This window comes from Halichoerus grypus, chromosome 1, assembly GCF_964656455.1.
Source record: "Halichoerus grypus chromosome 1, mHalGry1.hap1.1, whole genome shotgun sequence".
NCBI classification, from domain to species: Eukaryota; Metazoa; Chordata; class Mammalia; order Carnivora; family Phocidae; genus Halichoerus; species Halichoerus grypus.
In genome coordinates this window covers 123,227,395-123,242,538 of record NC_135712.1, presented here as the reverse complement: position 1 = coordinate 123,242,538, position 15,144 = coordinate 123,227,395, and the positions used below count along the sequence as shown (strand labels likewise).

General features: G+C 43.5%; 1 protein-coding gene across 2 annotated transcripts in view; it reads right to left on the bottom strand.

Moving 5' to 3' along the window:
• Positions 1-3,636, bottom strand: part of MSL2 (MSL complex subunit 2) — a 33,733-nt gene extending 30,097 nt beyond the window's left edge. Inside the window, exon 1 of one of the 2 annotated variants that reach the window (XM_036120514.2) lies at positions 2,241-3,636. In XM_036120514.2, the coding sequence (XP_035976407.1) occupies positions 2,241-2,382 (142 nt within the window). In that variant the 5' untranslated portion in view covers positions 2,383-3,636. The remainder of the gene's footprint in view (positions 1-2,240) is intronic. The other variant, XM_036120515.2, reaches the window with a different exon arrangement.
• Between the last annotated feature and the right edge of the window lie 11,508 nt (positions 3,637-15,144).

The window sequence follows — 15,144 nt, the reverse complement described above, 5'->3', positions numbered from 1 at the left end:
TATTTACAGCACCAAGATAGAATTAAACTTTTACATATTTATTATCTTCATGGAAAAAAAGATTGCACATGCCCTATTAACCTGAATGTATTTATGCTTTTCAGCTAGGAAAAAAAAAAAGTCTAGGACAACACCTGATTCAAAGATGATTAAATGTTGGATCTGAATTCAAATAACTGATTTTTCCTATCTCCTGATAACCACAGATTTATGTACAAAGAGACGGGGGGGGGGGGGGTCGGTCAGAGAGGGTAGGCCTGAACCTACATCCAGACTGCTAAAATTTATGCCAGCTACTCAACTGTAATTAGGGTAAAAGTAGAACCCACACATCTTTTCCATAGGATGGTGGAGTAGCTTGAACAAGAAGGAATAATGGCAAAGCCCCACTGTCAGAAAAATTCCCCTTGTGTTGCCAAGATTGGCTTTAAAAAAAAAAAAAAAAAAAAAAAGCTACAATTGGATTTTTTTAAATGTAGCTTTATCTTTAATTTCATTTTTTAAAACCCAGGTTAGAATTTGGAAAAATGTTCAATTAGACCACAACTATCCTGAAGCTATTGATAAGAACTTAAAATTCCAAGCATCTACACGATTCAAAACTATCATTTCACCCTTAAATTAGGCAGTTAAGTCCCATCCCCCTAGTAAAAAGGAGACTTACCAGATCTTTGAGTGTTACCTGGATAATGACATCACTCCCTATTGCTGTTCTAGCAGGCTAGGATGGGCTGCCCTTTGCCCTCTTTCCCATACATCACAAGAGTAGCAATCCCCCCCAAAAGAAAGGTTTGTAGAAAAGAAAGTTATAGCAGCTCATCTCCTCAGTTCAAAAAATATCAAAAGCTGTTAAGACATAAAAAGAAACACTCCATAAAAAGTGGAAGTGGGGTAAGGGAGTACACTGAAGCCAAGCAAATTCATATTTGTCAAATTTAAGCTGAAAGGAAATTTGGAATCTAGCCCAAAGCTCTCATTTTACACATTAAGAAACTGAGGCCCAGGGCAGTGGTGATTTGCCCAGGGCAAATGCTTCCCTATAAAGGTGTTAAGTGTCTGTTACCAGTCACAGCAGCACTTAATCACATTCTAACAGTTACTTAAATGTTTATGAGATTAAGTACCTGGTATGCAAAAAACAATCTCCACCTCCTTTGCATCCCCTTCAGTGCCTTGCCCCAATGCTATTCAGAAAATGATGCAAGATCCTCATATGAATATCGTATCCTCCTTCAGCCACTACAGCCACAAAATTTCTTTTATTTAAGATTAAAGTGAAAACCTGAAATGCCTGAATTTCTCAAGTTCTGACTAAACAAGTGCATCAGCAAAAACTCAAAACTTGGGGCAAAATAAGAATACGAAATGGAGTATAGCACTGTTGTGGTTTTTTTGACAGTTGCCATTTCCCTCGTATTAATGTTTTCAGTCCAGGTTTTCTGAAAAAAGGTGGAAAGTTAAAAAATAATAATGGGTACAAAATTAATCCAAATTATTAGCACTTTTGAGACACTTCCATTAGACAATTTAGCATATCTTCACCTCTCAAAAATAACTTGAAAGTAGCCTACCCTGCACAAAATATTTTGGGGGGAAAAAAACCAACCATCTAAAATAACCGTCTACCAGGCCACAACATACTAAAACCACAAAATAAGGAACAATCCTGTAAAAATCCCACCAGCTAAAAAACAGTACCATCAGTCTTCCCGGGCTCATTGTTCACCGTCAAACTGTCAAAGCATTTGTTGAAGAACACGGAGAAAAGTTCTGCACCGAGTTCACAGGCTGTGGGTGCATCAGATTATACCACTACCCACACATAACACCAGTCTGGGGAAATGCAAACACGCCACATGTACATTTTTCAACCAGGCCTAACCACGTTTACCCAAAGTGTTGTCAGCTCTTGTAGCAAAGATTGAAAAAAAAAAAAAAGCAGCAATATGCAAGCACACTTCACTCATTTATAAAACCATCAACAGAAATGGCAAGGAACTGACCCGAGGCGAATTAACAGTTCTGAACGTTAAGGCCGCCGTACAAAACGGTTTAGAAGAGCTGTCTTTCTGAAATGCCGGGCAAAAGTCCTTTGACGAGTGTCGAAACTAACGACCGTATACTAATGAACAAATAACAAAAGCTTAATACAAACTACCACGCCGCCAAACCGTTCCTGTTACCAATGCCCAGATTTTTTTTAAACAAGCACTGAAAGGGAACAATAAAAAGCGTCTCACCGCAAACACAGCACGAGAGGGACTGTCGGAAGTAAGGCAAGAGCCTGTTAATCTCTGTAAACGCCTTGGGGTCTCCGGGGTCGTAGTTGAGCACTAGGCGGCTCGCGGAAATGTAGAGAGCAGTAGCATTCACGGGGTTCATTGCAGACACTTCGACACCGTTGGCTCCCGGTTGAAAAGAAATTCCGGATCCAACTTTGTAAGCAGCCAGGGAACAATGGCGAATTTGCAACAAATCGGAGGAAATCAGAGAAGAACCACTGGCCAAAGTAGTAACCAAAATCCGTGCAAGTTTGTGGAGCTGAAGCAATCCTCCCACACATGGGGCCTTGGCGCCCCTCCTCCGTCCCTGAGACTTGCAGACACAAAAAAAAAAAAAAGAGAGAGAAAAAGAGATAGAAACCAGCGTTCGAGTTTGTCCCAGGCAGCCTCGGAGCGAAGAACGCGGGGGCTTCGGCACTCGGGCCGGGACTCGGCGCTCAGTCTAGCCCCGCGGCTCGGCGGGCGGCCTTCGCTGCATCTCCGGACGCGGAGGCACCTCCTCAGGGCGAGCTGGGCGGGCGCGGGAGCAGGCCCCGGCCCGGTCCGAGGGGCGGGCACGCTTCTCACGGGCTGCAGGGCCCTTACTCCATCACAGCGCCCGGCGCAGAGGTAGCGGCGACGGCGAGGAGGACGGCTCGGGCGTCGACTTCCTCAATCTAGTGCACCAAGACGCGGCGGCGGCGAATGTTGCAGTTGCGGCTGGCGGAGGCCGCCGCCGCTCTCTCCATATCGGACGCGGGGCCCGGACTGCGCCTGGCTCTCCGCCCCGGTAGTTACAACCCCGCTGTTCCCTGAGGTGGCAAAGCGGGCAGGAGAGTCCCCCACCCGGTAGGGGAGGGCCGGGGAGGAAGTGCGCGGGCCGGAGGCGGCGGCGGCGGCGGCGGCGGCGGCGGCGGCGGGAGGGGGCGGGGAGCAGGCCCGGTCGGGCCGCGGCGGCGCCCCTCGCTCAGTCGCTCACTGCGAGGTCACCAGGCGCAAGCGCCGCCCCCTCACTACCCGGCCATCTTCTCCGCGCCGCACACACGGAGACCTCCTCGGCCAAGCACGACGGCCGCTGCCGCCCACGGCTCCCGCCCGGCCGCAGCTGAGGCGAGGGCTCACACCGCCAGGCCCCGCCGCCGCCGCCCAGAGCACACAGCAAGGCCCCGCCGCAGGCCCCTCCCCCCGTGCCTCGCCGCCCTCACCCTGACTCCACGCGCCACTCTAACTCGGTAGGGCCCGGGCTGCTGCGGCCTTAATAAATCCCGCGGACTGTGCGGCGCCTCAGGCCCTGCCGGCGACGACGACCGTTACCCCAACGGGCAAAGCCACTGTCATCCCCGAGACTCCCCCGCCGCCGTCGTCGCTAGCGCCCGCACGCATGCGCAGAGCACACTCTCACCCCTCCCCCCGCCCTTTCCCTTCCCTTCGCTTCCCTTTTCCCCTGCTTCTCCTCTAAGAGCCCCCTCCACACCCTCCCAGAGCTACCGGCTCGCTCCGCGCATGCGCACTCCAATATCAAGCCCCACCGCCTTTCGCCCTTACGCGTGCGCCTTGACCGCCCACCCAGAAAACCGGATAAACACAGCACCCCGCTCACGCCAGCCCCTCCCTGCTGCCAACCCACCCCGGCTTCACAGCGCATGCCTGGCTCTCCACTTACGGCTCTTAGAGCATGCTCTGTGCAAACCGCCTGTTCTCTCCGCCCCTCCCCCATGCGTTCTCAAATTCCCTCTTAGGCGTGTGGGCTGTGGCGAAACATTTGTTAGCTGACCCATCCTTCCACAGTTTGGGCTTTAAGCTTCTCGCACTACACTGCTTCCTCCGTGCCCGCCAACGCTGAGGCCCGGCGGGGTCGCGCCATGTGGCTGGCGCTCCGCCCTGGCGGCCTCTCCTCGCCCTGACTGACCACTGTATGAGGAAATAGTCCCGCACGGCCCCAAGCCCCGCCCTCGCGGCCTTTCTCCTGGAACGGCGCTTTCCAAGCACCGAAAGGGCGCTGCCGCGGCCTGCTTGCACAGCCCGAGCCGGGAAGATCGACAGCAATCAGCGTGGCCACGCGCCCAGCCGGCGTGCGGGCGACGTTTCCTAGATTAGGATCGCGGCCAGCGTCGATGGCAGCTTGAGGTCACTAAGACCCTGGCAGGCGGTCTGTAACCGTTGGGGCTCGGACCCAGCTCCCCTTTCCCGCCCATCAGAACTGGGCTCTTTCTGCGGCCTCTTGTCCTCGGAGTCAGACCTACGCGAGCCGCCCAGCCTTCTGGGGCGCCGACCGGGACCTCACCGAGCTCGTACGGGAAAACTGTCCAATTTAAAAGCAAAACGAACCCCTTTTTTACTCCTTTGACAGACTTAACCCTTCTTTGTGAACAGAGCTCTTGAAGAATCCACGGTCCTGCTTTAGAACGGACCCAAGTCCTTGAAAGTATTCATCTGTTTTTTTTTAAACAACCTTTCACCTTATGTTTTTGCAGGAGACCAGGGACACTGAGATATAAATAAACAAAAGCCTAACAACGTATGATTCCCCTCGTCTCTTAAAAGTACAAAACTTTTTTTGAGTAGCACAAATAGAAACAGCATAGGAACCGTTTTTACCTCTGGACACACCAAAGCTCTTCAGCATAGTTTTTTGCACAAAATAAATGATCTACATGTGTTTGCAAAGTGAAATTTATGACATGTATATCTTTTGGGGGCACAAATACAGTTAGTTTTAGGGACTTTCTATTTAGAGTAGAAAATAAGATAAGGGAACCCAGTAACTTCTGATACATAATTTCTCGTGCCATATGATGACAGGTTTATTTTCTTTACAAGGGCTGGCATATTATCAGCACTTACGTATTAAGCAATGGAAATCTAACTTCCTAATTTTGTTAGGCAGCAAAGCAGAAATTAAAGTTGTGCAAAGTATATTTGGTCGTCTTGTATCTGGAAAATGACAAATATTCTCAAATTCATTCTCTTGTTTAAAAGCCCCATCTTCCTTGGGTCGTTTGTTTGATAAGTGATCTTTTCTAAGCTCACCTTCAACTAAACTGTTATATTATACAGTTCTATTTTTGTTCCAGACTCAATTCTTGTTCCACAAACCACAGGTTGTTTTCCTCCAGAGGAGCAACACGGAGAGTAAAATAATCAGTACTGTTTTCCATTCAGGCAACATAAATTAGCAGTCACCCTAGGCAAGTGATTAATTTTAGGGCCTTAACCGTGCTGATTTTCTCATAACTGGATTTTTTTTAACCACTTGAGATGTTTGCAACCTAAATTAAGATTAATTTTATTGATAGTCTGTGTGTGAGACAGAGAGAAAGAAACTTAAACCATTTTGGGTTTTTTTTAGCCTCTGAGATTGCTTGCAACTGGTGATAAGTTTATGGCATTTAGAAGCAAAGCATCTCCACATTGAAGTATATTGTCTGTAATAACTATTTGGTTGCTGGAGCCTTCCCTAAAAAGAAAACAATGAACTGTTTATAGAAAATGAAGTATTTGGATCAAATATTTAGGAGAAATCATATGTAACTCAAATCTCAAACTATCAATGTAATTTTTTTCATATTTTATATTTAATTATTATTTGGAAGTAAAAGTGTTAGGGTTGCCAGATCTAACAAAAATACAAGATGCCAGTTAAAAATTTTTAATAAGCTTTTTTTTTAAAGATTTTATTCATTTATTTGACAGAGAGAGACACAGTGAGAGAGGGAACACAAGCAGGGGGAGTGGGAGAGGGAGAAGCAGGCTTCCTGCTGAGCAGGGAGCCTGATGCGGGGCTGGATCCCAGGACCCTGGGATCATGACCTGAGCCGAAGGCAGACGCTTAATGACTGAGCCACCCAGGCGCCCCAATAAGCTTTTTATTTGAGAACAGTTTTGAATTTTCAGAATTATTACACAGATAGTACTGATAGTTCTCCCTCTTTGACTTTTATCATCATTGTCTAGCATAAGGCTTGGCTTATAATGGGTACTCAGTAATTGTTAAAACAATGATGAATTATTAGAAATGCAATTATATAAGTAAACTCCCCAGTACAGTGTATGGTTCAAAATAGGCATGGACAAGTGTTTGCTTTTCCTTGGGGAGAAACACAAAATGTCTTATAAACTTAAAGACAGTTCTTATCTCAGCTTAATCAATGTCAATTCTAAGGTCCTTAATAAAACCAGATGTGTGGATTGATTTGAAACACTCAGAATAATCAATCAACAAGTATTTATTGATTATACTCAAGCACTTTGGGGACAATAAAGAAAATGCGTAAGTAGTTGTAGTTATACTTTCAAAGAACAAAGATCAGACTGGCATTAAGTGAGAGGGAGTTTCTGAGTGGTTGGGCCCTTTATAAAATTATGAAATCGTTGTTTGCCTCCCTTTGCCCATCTCTTTCACCCTCCTTTCTCTGCCACCCCTCCACTTTTTCTTTCTCCACCAAAAACTATCCAGAGATGTTTCCTCTCCCGCCTTCCCAGGTTGCATATCTCCCTGACTGCCTAGTATCTCCACTCCACTGCCTTCAGCATTATACTCATCTGTTATGGAATGTTTGTGCGCCCTCACCGGCTCCCCAAATTCATGTACTGAAATCCCAACCCCTACAAGCTGGTATCAGGAGGTGGAGGCCTTTGGGAGATAATTAGGTCGTGAGAATAGAGCCCTCTTTAATGGGATTAGTGCCCTTACAAAAGAGACTCCAGAGACCTCCCTCACTCTCTCTGCTATGTGAGGATACAATGGGAAATCAGCCTCATCTTCAACCCAGAAGAGAACCCTCACTAAGTGACCATGCCAGCACCCTGATCTCACATTTCCAGCATCCACAACTGTGAGAAATAATTGTTTGCTGTTTAAGCCACCCAGTTTATAGTATTGTGTTACAGCAGCCCAAACGGATTGCAGGAACAATGTCAAGACACCATCCCTACCAAATTTTAACGAGCGCAGACTGTCACTGTGGAAAGAAATCAATCTGATTAACCTCAATCTATGGGAGAGTGATAATAATTTAATCTAAACTAACAACAAATCAGAGACCGGCCAGAGCAATTACCTCTTTACAAGGAGCAATAAACCAGGTGAAATTAAAACAGGGCCTAATCCAAACCAATCCTTCCATTCTTCTCTGACCACTGCTCTCTGACTGTTATCAAACCCTATCTTCCATCTTCTGCTCTTTAGCTGTGGTCCTACCTCGCCCCTTCTCACTCAGTCTTAGAGCCCCCCCAAAAAGAAATGCTTCCATTTGGATATCAACTCCTGGTGATATTTTTTCTGTGACTTTTTTCAAATCAGTACATCTATCCATTTGTATTATCCAAAACATTTATTTAGCAAGTCTAGCACCCATTTATTTTATATCTCAAATATTAAATTGCCTTCAGCTTCTTTATCCCTACCTCTAGCCCAAACAAAGCAGTTTACTTTATTGGTCATCTGCCTAGTACAGTGCCAGACACATATGAAGGTAGCCACTAAATGTTACTATTTTTATTCCCTAACACACTTTCAAATCTATTCAAATGCCTATTAAATTTGTTCATTAATTTATGCAACCAACATTTATTGTCAGTTATATGCCAGGCATTCAGAATACAAAAATGAATAATTCAACAGTTTCCAGCCCTCAAGGAGTTCACAGTATAGTTGAAGTGGCAGCTATGCACGTAGCTAATTTATAATTCAGAGTAGTAAGGATTTAAGGGATGCACTCGATGTAAATTCAAAACGTCTTAGCAGATATTTCTGCAACATTATGGGTTAAACAAGCTTGTGTGGACTTTCCTGGGAAAATAACTGCAATTATTCATAGCATTGTGTCTAAGGGAAAATGTGTTCTGCATTCCAAACAGTCAATTTAAAATTGAATTTTTGGAACACAGCCCATTTGTCCCTGGGGGCTGTCTATTTCTTCTTTATCTAAGATCCCTATCTGTCTCAGGACAATGTATATCTTTTTACAACTCCCACCTGTTCCATATGGTCTATGGTGCTAGCTGAGGGTTGCTAGTCACCAACTTACTTTACAGGGCTCAGCGCTACATAACCGAGATAGTCCTCTGGTCAAGCAGGTTGAGTCAAGCAGGTGGGACTAAAGGAACCTCAATCCTTAATTTGCTCAACATTTTCCTATTAGGAAAGGTAGTAGGAAAAGTTCATCAAGTGAGTGATGAGAGTTTGGAATTGCTGCTATATAAAATGAGAAAGGGAGCTGGTTAGGGACAGGGAAACGGATTGCAGGAACAATGTCAAAAAGGGTACATCACTTGGGTAGAATAGGATCCCTAAAAATATCTAAATATACACTCCTGGACAATAAGATTTTCAAAATGGTCTTTTTAACTCGCAGACAGACTAAGGACTAGGAATGAAGATTTCTAATCTGATGCTGAGAAAACTAGACTTTATGAGGCAATTATCTTCCTTGTTATTCCTGAACTTTGGGAGATAGCATGGGGTAGTGGAATGAGCATGAACAAATCTTTATTCCAATACATACTGTGTAGACTTGGGAAAAAATATTCATGTTCTCTGAGCTTTAGTTTTCTCATCTATAAAATAGGGACAATAATACTTTCATTGAAGGATTACCACGGGGAGTCATATCTTCATCAAATGTGTTTCTAGGGGTGCCTGGGTGGCTCAGTCGTTAAGCGTCTGCCTTCGGCTCAGGTCATGATCCCAGGGTCCTGGGATCGAGCCCCGCATCGGGCTCCCTGCTCTGCGGGAAGCCTGCTTCTCCCTCTCCCACTCCCCCTGCTTGTGTTCTCTCTCTGGCTGTCTCTCTCTGTCAAATAAATAAATAAAATCTTTAAAAAAAAAATGTGTTTCTAACACAGGCAGTATGGATATACAGGTGAAAAAGACAGTCTCAGTTCCAGTCCACAGGTTAAGACCGAAATGAATATACAATTGTAATGCAATGAGACAGTATTTCAGTATGGTCCTATATAAACATGAGAAGGGACCCAACCAGACATGGAAGCTCAGGAAAATATGAAGGAAGTGATTTATAAAATGGGACCTGAGGGACCAATGGGAGAAACAGAAGAAGGTTAGGAAGAGTCTCTAAACAGAAGGGAGAGCATACAAAAAGGCCTAGAGGAAGAAGTTTGCATATTTGGGAAACTTCATGTAGTTGAGTAGCAAATACAGTAAATACAGAGGAAAAGTGTTGAGAAATGAGTTGGAATAATAAACAGAGACCAGATTACAAAGAACCTCAGGGTCATCCTGAGGTTAATGGAGCATGATAAAAAATTGACTTGGTGTGCAGGGGCAAGATTAGAAGCAGAGAGACCAATTAAGAAGCTACTGCAGTATTTTACCAAAAGATGATCTTATCTTGCCCAGAGGTTGGCAAATTATAGTCCAAAGGCCAAATCTGGCACCTTGCCTATTTTTGCATGGTGCACAAGATAAGAATGCTTTTTTTACATTTTAAAATGGTTTTTAAAAATGAAAATAATAACACTTTATGACACATGAAAATTATATGAAATTCAATTTTCAGTGTCCATAAATATTTATTGGAACACAGCCATGCTCAACCATTTATGAATTGTCTAGGGTATCTTTTGCATAACTACAACAGATTTGAGTAGTTGTGACATGCAAAACCTAAAATACTTACTTTCTGGCCTTTTACATTAAAAAAAAATTGCTGACCCTTAATCTTGGGCATCAAACTAAGGTGGTGGCAGTGAGGGATGAGAGATAACGAGACTGAATCAATAGGACTTGGGGCATGTTGGGATGTGAGAATGAGGGACAAAGATGATATGATATCCAAGTTCTCTAACTGTGACAATGATAATGAACACTTCCATGGCCTTACCATGTGCCAGGCACTGATCTAAGTATTTTAACATATTAACTCACTACTCTGCTCTACAGTCCTATGAAGTAAATGCTATTCTTACCATTCCCATTTCACATGTGAGGAAACTGAATCACAGAGGTCTAGTAGTTTGTTCAAAGTCATAGATCTAATAGAAATGAGAATTGAATCCAGGCTGTCTGGTTCTAGAATCCCTACTCTTAAAACTATTCCAAAAATTCACAGAGCGGGGGAACTCAGCAGGAAAAATAGGTTTGGAGGGAAATGATGAAAGCAAGTTGTGGACATGTATAGTTAAAAGTCGTCTGGGACGTCCAAGTGAATGTCCAGTAGGCAGTTCTGGACATTGAGTCTGGTGCTGTGTGTTTAGGGGAGAGGAGTCTATCTTTGAGATATAGACTTGAGAGTCAGCAGCCTACACACGGCAATAGAAATCATGGGAGAGATACAGGTTACCCAGTGGGAATAAGAAGAGAAGACTAAGAATGAAACCCTGATGACTACCAAGATTTAACAAACAGCACAAAAGAGACTGAGAAGGAGCAGTCATAGAGGTAGGTAGCAAACTGAGAAGATTTCTCATTTTTAGTGATGTAATGTGTGTAAAGTATCTAGCATAATAAGCAGTACTGGCATCATAAACAGTAGCTCCTCTTACTATTAAAATCTTATTTGAAAGGTCTAACCCTTTCTTAGCTGTGGTTTGGGGCTATTCCAAATCTTTTCCACATTCCCATGTCTTTAAACACCCATCTCACCTTGCCTTCCAATTCTTTGCAGAGGACCTTATCTCTATTTTAGGAGAAAATCAAGATCTTCTTCTCTACATCAAAATATTCCATAATTCCCCATCTCTCATTCTTCCCTTCTATTTCTGGCTTCCTCCAGGACTTTCCTCAATGGTTTTCCCAAATTTTACTTCTTCAGCCTGCCACCCCTCTTGCTATATTCCCTAGTTCTGTCTAGCTATGCCATATGCTTCAAAAACCATCTTTCACATCTTTTCTCTCTTCCTTTAACCTGTCAAACTTTTGGTAGAATTCAACCTTATTTCTTTTTTTTTCTTTTTTTTCTTTTTTTTCTTTTTTTAGTTAACCATTAATTTCTTGACCTCTTGAAATAAGATTTCCTTCTCCACCACTCTGCTGAAACTATATTCTTCAAAACCACAGAGGGTCCCGCTGTTTGACTTATTGTCCAATCATTACTTTCAATAATGTTATATTAAAATGTCCTTTCCTTTCTTTGTATCACATTTTGGGTAGATTCCTTCACTTTCTGGTTAATCAAGTCTGGTCTAATTTAAAACTGAATCAGGCATAAGTCTGGCTAAAATCACAGAAAACCTGAAGTAACACTGCTGAAACAAAACAGAAATTTACTTCTGTTGAGTTTAAAAAAAAAAAAAAAAAAGCCTGGAGGTAGGCCAGGCACAGCTGGCATGACAGTTTCACTGTCATCAAGGACCCAGTTTCTGTCTTTGTGACCCACCATCCAAATACATCTACCTTCAAGTTCATTATAGTCCAAGACAGCTACTGAAGCTTCAATGCTTCAGACAATAGGAAAGAGGAAGGGAGAACAAAAGGGACCACCTCCCAGCTGAGTCAATGCCTTTTAAGCAGCCTCCAATTTTTAGCATCCCACGTAACGCATTTCTTTGGCCCATAACTTAGGCACTTTGCCATGCCCAGATGGAAGGGAGTCTGGAAATATAGTCCTTTCATAGGTGCATGGACATGCCAGGTAAAATGGAAGAAGTTCTATTATTAAGGAGGAAGGAGAGAATAGAATCTGGATGCCACTTGAAATTTCGGCCACAAACTACAATTTCAAAATGTTTTAAAATTTCATCTTTTCCTCTTTTTTTTCTCTTCAAGATATAACTCCTCTGACCTGTTGGTATAAAGAGGAGAGGAAAAGGGACAAGTGCAGTAGCACTCTTAGGCCCAGACTAGAAGGGCAACTCTGGTAATGCCTCTCCTCCTGTCAGGTTGAGGGGTCCACAGAACAAAGATTTGCCCAAGAGCTGAGAAGTGGTCAAGAGACAGCAATTGATAATAGAGATTAGATGTTTGGGTTGAGCTGAGCCAGTCAGGATCCTGGAAAAATGAGAAAGTCAGTAGGAAGAGAGGGGAGGTGAGCCAGGATTCATGGTTGGAAGACAAATTCTGCCACAATCTGGTGTGAAATTCTGAGGATTTCAAAAATTCTAAATTCAAACCTGATCTTTCATGTTGTTTTGCAAATTTATTTGTTAGAGTAAGAGGCTGAAACATATTTTATTTAAAAGTTTGTTAGTTTGATTTATAACTTGTAGATTTGGAGACATATGGTACGTGGGTCTGCGGGCTGCCATTTGTACTCTTGCCCTGGGCCCTGCAAATGATCTGGTGGACCTGTATAACTGTCTGCTCAAATGAGAAGGACTGCAGCTCTCACTAATGGTTGTCACTGCTTCTCTGGTTAACGTTAACTAGCAACTGAAGTTCTGAGTGGCAGGCATCCAAGTGCAGGGTGTCTCTTTGGGTATGCATTTGCATTTTCCTAGGACTACTTCTGAGTGTTCACTCACATGTGCCCTCACATGGGGGAACACCTCTGGCTTGGCCACTTCCAGGGCCTCTCCTGTTCCCATTCTCAACACTCCATCCCATGGTCTCTTGATGCTAGGCCCCTCTTGGTGGTGATAGCTCCCTTAAGTGGGGTATAGCCAAAATGGCTCAATCTCAGTTACTTTCTTCAGGGCCCTTCTAACAGGAAATACTCATCTCTGCTATGAAAAAATAGCGGGAATTTAGGCTACTCCATAGCATATCCCCAATCCCCGCTTGATATCTCTCTTCGGTTTCTTTCCCTTTGCTCAGATTGAGTCCCCTGCCCAAGAATACATTCAACCAGGAAATCAGCTTCCCTTCCCAACCACCACCCCCCCTCCAGCCTTTCTTGATGTTGAGAATGGAGAAAAAGCACGGCTTCCCTGTGAGAGGAACACACAGCCACAAGGCTGGACTCTGGCTCTCCATCTCCTCCCTCTTTTTCTGTGAACTAGGAAGAGAAAGAGGGTTGGGGTGGTGGCTAGTGCTGCCAGGGCTAGTATTGTTGGCTCTTGGTCCTGAGGAAGATGGTTGCAAAAATTGAGGTCCTCAGTTTCATTGTCCCTAGCTGTGGGCTGTTATCTACAATCCTGGAACAAAGGAGAGGTAGGTAGCATTCAACAATATCAACCTAATTTACCAAACCTTGATCCTTACTTCACTGCTCTGTCTGAAAAAATTTTATCATTATTACATCTCTCTTCTGAAAACATTCTCCTTTGTTCTGCGATTTGTACTGAGTTTTCCTATTTCTGTGTATTCTCTTTCTCTTTCTCATTTGCAGATTATTTCTTCCTATTTCAGTTTGATATTTAAGATACCCCTAAATTGAAATCAGCTATTTACATCTCTGTCTCACTTATTAAGCTGTAAGTTTTTTTGAGAGCCTAAAGTATTAGTTCATTTATTTTTCAGTGAATGAATGAGTAGTTGAATGAATGAATTCAGGACACAGGCATTAACCCTTCTTATTTCATACTCTCATTCTGGAAACTCATTCACTCAAATGGTTCAAGCTATCCCTTTTTCTTAAATAACTATTATATCAATATCTCTGCTTTGATATCTCTTCTTTTTTTTTTTTAAATTTTTTTATTGTTATGTTAATCCCCATACATTACATCATTAGTTTTAGATATAGTGTTCCATGATTCATTGTTTGTGCATAACACCCAGTGCTCCATGCAGAACGTGCCCTCCTCAATACCCATCACCAGGCTAACCCATCCTCCCACCCCCCTCCCCTCTAGAACCCTCAGTTTGTTTTTCAGAGTCCATTGTCTCTCATGGTTCTTCTCCCTCTCTGATTCCCCCCCTTCATTCTTCCCCTCCTGCTACATTCTTCTTCTTCTTTTTTTCTTTCTTAACATATATTGCATTATTTGTTTCAGAGGTACAGATCTGAGATTCAACAGTCTTGCACAATTCACAGCGCTTACCAGAACACATACCCTCCCCAGTGTCCATCACCCAGTCACCCCATCCCTCCCACCCCTTGATATCTCTTCTGAACTTCAGATTTGCATCTCTAGCTTCTTGCTTCCATTTTCACCTAGATGTCCTGCAGTCACCTTAAAATTTATATATCCAAAACCAAACTCATGATCATTTTTCCAATATCCAGATCTCACTTTACTCTTATCCATGCCTTTGTCACTTTCTTTCTCTAAAGCATATAACCTTGGAGTTACCACTTTGACCCCTCAAGTCTTACCAATTTTTTTTCTTAAAACAATAACATATCACCCGGAGCTCCTGGATGGCTCAGTTGGTTAAGCATCTAACTCTTGATTTCGGCTCAGGTCATGATCTCAGGGTTATGAGATCAAGCCATGTTGGGCTCCTCGCTGGGCATGGAACCTGCTTAAGATTCTTTCTTTCCTGGGGCACCTGGGTGGCTCAGTCGTTAAGCATCTGCCTTTGGCTCAGGTCATGATCCCAGGGTCCTGGGATTGAGCCCCACGTCGGGCTCCCTGCTCAGCGGAGAGCCTGCTTCTCCCTCTCCCACTCCCCCTGCTTGTGTTCCCTCTCTCACTGTGTCTCTCTCTGTCAAATAAATAAATAAAATCTTAAAAAAAAAAAAGATTCTTTCTCTCCCTCTCCCTCCGCCCCTCCCCCGCCTTCCTCTCTAAAAAACAAAACAAAACAAAAACTTAAAAAAAAATCACCTTATCACAATTATTATGATTCCACTTATATGAGGTACTTAGAAGAGTCAAACTCATAAAGACTGAAAGTATGATAGTGGTTGAAGGGATGTCGGAGAGTTATTGTCTAATGGGTATAGAGTTTCAGTTTTACAAGATAAAAAAGAGTTATAGGGACGGGTGGTGGTGGTGGTTGCCCAACAGTATGAGTATACTTAATACCACTGAACTGTACACTTAAAAATGGTTAAGATGGTAACTGTTATGTGTATTTTACCACAATAAAAAAGTG